The following is an 8,009-nucleotide window of genomic DNA, read 5'->3' as shown; positions in this document are numbered from 1 at the left end:
CCAAACAGTTGTAACTAGGACAGAGCGACCAGCAGTATAGTAAGAAGTATAGTCGGGTCGAAACGACATGAAGCACGGACAGTTGCGCAAGCGGCTGCGCGCTCGAAGCGGTGAGGTGGAGACAGCGGCTGAGATCGAGGTGGGACCTTGGTAAAATGCAGAGGTGGGTGGCGGTAACGAGGATCGTTATGCGACCCCAGCCGCTACGCTCCACCGTGCCGCTTCGAGCGCAGGCACTTACGCAATTGTCCGCGCCTGATGTCACCTTGACCCAACTGCAGTGAGGGTAGTGAGTGTTGTGAGTGAGAAAACATTACTTATCTTCTGATAACCACAATAGGCTTGGACAATATGAATATTGATTACCTGACGTTTTCAATGTGATGGACAGACGTAGTTCTACTACCAGCTGGATTTTAGACAGATTATGTTAATTATCTACAAACGGTATAAAACGGTTCTTATCTGGATAATTCATTCCGCTCCCCATGAAGGTGGTGTGTTCTCGTCACTCTCCAGTGCGCGACCAGCTCCTAGGAGCTTTTCCTTCTTATACTTCATTTTTTCCATCACTGTTTCGTACGATAACACTTGGGTTAGATAAGACACTCATAGCAAAGTCCTTTTCCATAGGTTCAGCCGTTTGCTTTGTTGTCAGGGCGGTCTTTATATTGTAAGAATTGATTCCTACATTTCTTGCTGTAACTGTCCAAGTATTAGCATTTTTCAATTCAGGCGTAGTAAAATCGTAAAATCCGTACCAGAGGAAGGCTTTCTGTGCACGTTCACACGAAAAGTGGAATGGAAATATGACTTCTGTAAAATTGAGATCCTAGAGGTCCCGTAACAGCAAAACAAACCATAAAAGTAATAGAGAAGGACATCGCTGTGCAGGAGAGAAGGACATCGAGTGCACGATCCTATCCATAAAACAATATACGAAAAAAGACAAAGAAAAAAAGAAATTAACGTGGGGGGAGGGGGCGGAGGTAGCGGTGGTGATCAGTGTGGGACCATCGCGATCTGCAACCATGGGTGATGTTAGCAAAGGTCTCCCGTTCGATTCTAACCACTACGCTCCGGCGTTTCGACTGCAATACTGCACCGTGCTTCTTGTCGTTTTGACCCGACCATATTCATTTGAGTATGCAGAAAGATTATCTAGCGGCACCACTTTTTACTTCAATAACCCGTCCACCCATCCGAACATTAGAGAGGGCTGCATTCAATCACTGTCTATCTTTTTTTCAGGCTTTTTCGAGGTCTAGGTGCATGAGAGAAGAATGACTTCTCTCTGATTCTTGACTAACGCATAGTCTAGCGCTCTTTTTTTCGCTCATCATGTAATTACTTATTATACAGATGGGTAGGGTAGAATAAAAAGGAAATCACTTTACTCTGTCCTTTTCTTTCATTTTGGCATCTTCACCTACATAACAAATATAAGAGGAGAATAAGAAATTTAATGGGATAGATGTATCCTCCTCCAGTAGACCATCTTATTTTGATGAATTTTCATTTTAATTTTGCGGAATTACGCGCTACTTACTTGGAATTCCTGGTCAGAACCGGCAATAGATGATGTCAGTTCTCCACATGCATTTCGGTGGCCAACCTTATCATCCTGTGGTGAGTAAATGGAATAGATATGCAACCCTTCGTATCGTTGCCTGAAAATGCAAAAAACTGTTAATTCCTTCGCAGTTGTTTCAACGCGCTACCTTTTGTTTATGTTTAGGATAAATTGTGAATGACAAGAGAGCCCGTTGATCAGGTTACATGCACCTGGAAAAGGCACGAGGCACAGGAAGGAGCCATGGTTTGCACCTACATAAAAGACATTAATTATGATGGCAGAAATTGCCTGGATTCTGGAACTCACCGGCGACAGATACGAATGTGTCAACTAGAGCTGTAAGTCGAGGTCCCAACGCCTCACCGGTGTCCACACATCTCCCTCCAAGAATAGCCTATAAATCTCATGCTTTCGATGATGACTTTCACAGGTGGACCTCGGCCTGACTTTGGTTGTCGTAGTAACTACCATTTATTTAATCAAAGCAGGAAATTGGTAATTAAAAGATTCTTTTGAACCGAAACTTGGTTCTCTCGAGTTCAGATTTCGCAATTTAAAGGCATCATCCCACGAATCTGAGGGGGTACGGATTTCACGTGGAGTGTTCGTATACGGGATGGGAGACTACGGAGAGGGGGTGATTCCGCCCATTTCTTCCTAATTGCCGTAAAAAACCGCCCAGAAGATACGGCTTCATTCGTTTTGGCGCACTATTTTGTACAAGAAGTTCGACTGGAGCGCGCCAGTCTTGTGCGGCGCCGCATCTTCAGGGCCGTTTTTACGTCAATTAGCAAAAAATGGACGGAATCACCTCTCTCTCCGTAGTCTCCCATCCCGTATACGAATACTCCACGTGAAATCCGTACCCCCTCAAATTCGCGGAGTGATGCGTTTAAGTCTTGCAGTTCACTGTTAAATTTAAGAACAGTGTCCTTCAATTGTATTAATAAGTTTTCAGGAACATCTCCAATGAGAATAATCGGTGATTTAAGCAGGTGCACTGCCTCTCACTCGAGTACCGTTCTGGGAGTGTTCTCGATGTGTTCTGAGATTGATCAATTTCGACTTCTTTTTCTTGAACTTCATCTATTAACCTCATAGCGACACCACCATCGAAAATGAGATTAAGCACAACTCGATGTAGCCACTACGAAGTAAAACGACATTCAAATATCAGGCTCTATTTTTAACAATAACTATTTTTGTTCTTTTAGTTCCGGCAGCTAGCACTCGAAAAAAAAACATTGCCTAGCATTTTGTTGAGGAATAATGCACATAGAAATAAAAAGTACCTAACAATTTTACATATCGTTAGCATATCTCTCACTCTATTTCTTGCTCTCAATTGTTTTGATTTTTCAGTTTTATTAATTCCTGTTTGTTTTCAGATAATTAGAATGAAGTGTGAAGTGGAAAAGATGGAGTCTTTTTGACACCACTATTTTTTCATTTGATTTAGAAATAAGGCTGCTGAAGCGGTGATTGCTGTTGCGTATGGAGAAGGAGCAACGTCTCTCTGAAAATAGCATTTGTTATTTATCTTCAGATTTCGAAATAGTGAATTCCACTTTAAAAACGGAACTCACAATCCTGGACCCACTTATCGCCAGTTCAAAAAAAAACCTTTTTCGCTTTTTTTTTGAAAACAAGAGAATTACCGCAAGCTAATCCACACTATACTCTCCATTGCTGTTCTTCCCATCGTTTTCAGCTGCGGCCTCCCATACCTAGGTGGTTTTTCAATGCCTCTTATTTGGTTTTTTTCGTGTTAATGTTTTTGTATTTTGCATGTTCTTCGCATCTGTTTTGTTCCTTTTTAATATTCTATGCCTTATCCTCTTCCCACTATGTACAACACAAATCTCAAGCTGTTTCAGCGACTTTATCACCATGATTATTTGTGAAAAAACTGAACATTTCGAAAATTTATCATGCTTGTCAACCTGACACTCCACTTCGATAGTCAAGAACAAGAATCAGTTGAAGAAAGTAAATGCAGCTACCTCGACTACCTCGTAGATTGAGAAATTCTCTATCGAGTGATATATGATGTTTAGGAAATATTTTTGATATCTATGTGCATTTTTTACTTGAGAAACGCCCACGACTTATTCCTCAACCCAGCACATTCATGATCGAAAGTGCAGAGAGTGTGCTTACCTTACGGGCCACTGGTGATCCCATGGAATAACCAATGACGTCAACACGACGTTTCGTGAATTCAGCTACAGCTTGGATTAACCATCGCACCTGTAAACATCCACAGTTGAACAGAAAACACTGTGATGCGTTCATTGCTATTCATCCTCGCACGGACTTCTTCCTATCTGTTTTCTAAGACAAAAGACTACCCAATTTCCTGAACAGTTTCGTCTAAATGTGAACATAGTGCTAATCTTAGTACATTAGTCTCACCACAAAGAAAACCTTCAAGATTAGATGAAGTCGATGAGCTAGAAAGAAAAGGTCAGAAACACGACCTGTTTCACATAGTCGCACTTCATGTCGACTAAAGGAGCAGGAGTTTTACCGCCGTCGCCATACGTTGTCGCATACACTTCGGACTCTTTCCACCCATTCTGGAACACAGCATTTATTTATTTCATCAGCTTTTATACTTCAACTTCATTACGATCTACATGTAAAGCTATTGTAAAATGTTGGTTTCTTTATAACATGATGCTACAATTCTTTACTTTGTAGCGAAGAGCTTTTGCAAAAGACGAATTGTTACGGTACGTACCAAAAAGATATCCTCTTCTCCAAAAAAAAAAACTCAAAAGATTTTGTTATCTTGAAGAGGTGGATTTTGTGCACCAGCAAATTCGCCCTTTTTGAAAAACGTGAGTTAAGACTTTAGCCTACAACTGTGAGCACGATCTCACAGCTCGAGAAGCTTTTTGAAAATGCCCCTTTCCGGACTGTACCAAAAAAAAAACCGTTTCTGTGAAACCTGTGTCTCAGTATAAATATCATGACTAGATTCGTGACACTTTTCCTGCCTCTCTTCGTTTATCTCTCTCTCTCTCTTTCTCTCTCTCGCAGCTCCTTTCCCATCCTTTGTTGTCCTTTCGGTAAATGGGCAGAAGCCGAGTACAAAGCGGTCAGAAAAAAGCCAAGGCAGAGGCTTCAGCAAGAGCAAACTAAGCAGCTACGAGACTCCGAAGTGAAAATCCACAGTTGGTCAACAATTCTGCTGTACGAATTGATGCGAATTACTGTAACATGTCAGCTTCCCAAAGCTTCTAACATGAAAGGATACACGCCATCACCCGAACAGCTTCAATTTCCGATAATAGAGGCAAGGATGATTAGAAAAGGAGTGACATTCAATGTTCATGAACGGTATGGCCAAGCCATGCGACGAGCGCTCCTTCTTGTACACAATTCATTGTCGATGAAGGGATCCATTATGGGGAAGACCACCGAACGTGAAGTGATAGATGGAAAACGGCATTTCGAAGGACGAAGAAAAACCTAATATCAGCGTATCGAAGTTAGGATTTCTCCATTAACAGCAAGGAGGCGAGACATAATTCACAAGTATCACTATGAGAAAGCGCAACTCCTCTCTGAGGAATTCAAGAAGAGCGCCATAAGCCCATACGGAGCTGAAAAAACTCCAAGAAAAACAGTGCCTCGCAAAACGAGAACTCATGTGGTGTTAGAGAAATGTAATCTTTTGCTAACTGTTGATATAAAGGATATAAAGGGAGCGTTCGTGGGAGTTTTCCTTATTTTTGTGAAAGAGCATTAGTCATTTTGTTGGATTTACTGTTGTTGAGGTGTTCCGTAGAATGATCTCCTTGAATGATCCTCCTGATGTCCAAAACTCTTTAATTTGTGGAAGCGAGAACTCCGGGTGCTTGTAAACTACGTTCTTGCCCCTACCCGCTAACGAAAAGATGACAACTTTCGGGGGATTTTCGAGGTTAGAAAATTTCTCCAAAAGATCTCTTTATTTGTAATAAGCCGGACAAAGTGAGTTATTTTTGGGTTTATATGCGTAAAGAATTAAGGTAATTTTCAAATAAAAAAGATCCCTATCAATGGATCTGTGGTGATCGAGGGAGTTTTCCAAGCGCATGGGAAGACTATGTACGCTTTATGGCATCAAAATTAACGTGGACGGCTGTCAGGAAGGATTAAATGACTGCTTGATGGATTAAATGACCAAATGCCATTTCTCAAAAAGCACACCAGCGTCAATTTAAGGATTATATGAAGATACTTCCATGAACGTCAACTCCACTAATTTGAAATCTTTGCAGTTACTCTGTCCTATTTCTTTGAAATTGATTTGGGGTATTTTACGCTTCTTGCCCAATTCCCTGAAGGACAATGAAAACTAAGGAGAACTAGGAAGAAAACACAAAAATAAAAGGAAAACAAATCATGTCAGAGAGTGAGACATCTCAATAGAGTGGAGCAATCTTGTTGATACGGTAGAAAAAGAGCCTCTTCCCAGAAAACTTCTTTTTATGCTGGATCCGTTGGACGTAAAGGATGCATTCGTTAGTTTCTAGGAATAAAAGGTATGCTGGTGCACAAATGAACCCCTCCAGAGTTTTGCGCTGTTTTTCGGGTGAGAATCTCTTTTCGATACTTACTTTAAGCAGAAACCATATTTACTTTGAGCAGATGTTGGCGTGTATGCTCAAACCTCCCGGCTGTGTTTGTGATGCCGTGCACCAATATTACGGCTTGTCGTCTGGATTGGCATACATAAGGCATATAAAGAAAGAAACAGAGTAGAACGCTGCGGTAAAAGGTAGAGACGCACGAAGTTCTGAAACCTTCCTGATGGTCACCGCCTCCGAAGCTGCCGTGTCCACCGATGTCTCGTCGCGCCATACGGTCAGCGAAAGCCTGAATAAGAAATTATGAAGAAAGTCCCTTCACGAATTGAGAAATGCTAACAAACCTTTCCATATGTGCCTGCTAGAAATGCGTTGAATGAGGGAGAAAAATCAGCACCGGCAAAGGTGAGCAAAGAAAATAGTGCAAATGAAGGAAGCATGCTATGACTACTACGCCGAAAACAGCAGCTGCGGTGGCCAAACCGGATTCGAGGATCACTTCCAACATCACAGCAGACGGAACCGCCTTGCCATCTTTAACACGTCATACTTTACAGTAGCACTTTACTCAGTGCTGTTCTGCGAAACGGTGCAGATATGTCACAATATGTGGAGCGGGAGCCTCGAACAATTTCCTCTTCCAGACCGATGAACTTCAGAAGCTAGCAGCAGCAAAAAATCATACTCTTCTTAGTTGACGAGTGTTTTCTACAGTTGACGGAATCTGCAGTGATAACGAGGAAGTATTGCTGACTCCGTTTGATTTTTTCATTCTGTAGAATGTACTCTGGAAATTAGTGTTGAACCTTACAGTAACTGAATAAGACTCAGATTCGCTGTCCTGGAATTTACTCTAGAATTGGACAGTTTTTCTTGTTTTCTAGCCAATCAACTTGTTGGATGAACAACTTTGGCTGGACGATTCGACTACAATGAGCTCTTTTTTTCGCAACGATCACTAAATGGGGCAAAGCGAACCCACAGTCATTTTCAGAGAGGGAAAGCGTGACCATTTGACGCAAGGCCAGATCACCAATCACCGTGGCAAAGGACATCGCCGCTGACTGTACTTATTCACCTTCACCAGCTTAAAAAGCAGCTCGAGACTTCTTATCTATGTCCTAAAGCGAGGGAAGTTACCACCACGCTGCTGGCTTTTTAATATTCTCAGATTCACAGGGTCAAAAATAATCATACAAGGAAAAGCTCTCCATTGTCGTCGCAGAAAAGACCGTAGCAGAATGGCGAATGCTGTACAAGGTCCAGCAGTGGAACATCATTATCTGTGTTTTATATATGGTTCACAGTTTCCAGAACGAATTCATTGACTATCTGCGGTGGTGCAACCTTGAACATGTGAATCAATTTTCGGTGTTACATTGCTGTCCGTTCACGATGTAACGTTCAAAATAACAAAGCATTGTCGAAAATGTTAGATAAGTATGCTTCAAACAATACATTTAGCCTCGGCAACTCTGATGACCATAAGCATCTTCATAGATGAGTACTTAAAATGTAAGACCTTCAAATCCTTACTTATCATAACTCATGCATCATGCAGAACGTGAATACACGATCTTATTAGGTTTGGCGGCCACGAGCTGGGGCGAAGATATTCTAACTGATTCTCAGGCGTTGAATAATGGAAAACTAAACTCCCGAGGCGTACAGACTACGGCACAAAATCTCCAACTTCGCAGATATCAAACCGCCGGCTTAGGATGTTTGGAAGAGAAATTCGTGGATATATCAACCAAAATTAATCTTCGGAATTTTCTTCTCAACTGGCAAACACGATTGAGTGCTAAAGCGAACTTCTTTTGAAGACCTGTAATTTGAGAGAGACATGAGTG

General features: G+C 41.7%; 1 protein-coding gene across 1 annotated transcript in view; it reads right to left on the bottom strand.

Annotated features, from left to right (window-relative positions):
* RB195_018275 (uncharacterized protein) overlaps positions 1 to 6,596 on the bottom strand; it is a gene marked incomplete at both ends in the record, with an annotated part of 7,037 nt that extends 441 nt beyond the window's left edge. Inside the window, 8 exons of the mRNA XM_064185631.1 lie at positions 1,550 to 1,670; positions 1,722 to 1,827; positions 1,883 to 1,970; positions 3,737 to 3,826; positions 4,057 to 4,155; positions 6,209 to 6,287; positions 6,360 to 6,445; positions 6,501 to 6,596. Coding sequence (XP_064041512.1) covers positions 1,550 to 1,670; positions 1,722 to 1,827; positions 1,883 to 1,970; positions 3,737 to 3,826; positions 4,057 to 4,155; positions 6,209 to 6,287; positions 6,360 to 6,445; positions 6,501 to 6,596 — 765 coding nt within the window. The remainder of the gene's footprint in view (positions 1 to 1,549; positions 1,671 to 1,721; positions 1,828 to 1,882; positions 1,971 to 3,736; positions 3,827 to 4,056; positions 4,156 to 6,208; positions 6,288 to 6,359; positions 6,446 to 6,500) is intronic.
* Positions 6,597 to 8,009: the final 1,413 nt, after the last annotated feature.

This window comes from Necator americanus, chromosome II (genome assembly GCF_031761385.1).
Source record: "Necator americanus strain Aroian chromosome II, whole genome shotgun sequence".
In the NCBI taxonomy this organism is placed as follows: domain Eukaryota; kingdom Metazoa; phylum Nematoda; class Chromadorea; order Rhabditida; family Ancylostomatidae; genus Necator; species Necator americanus.
This window is presented reverse-complemented; position numbering and strand designations above follow the sequence as displayed.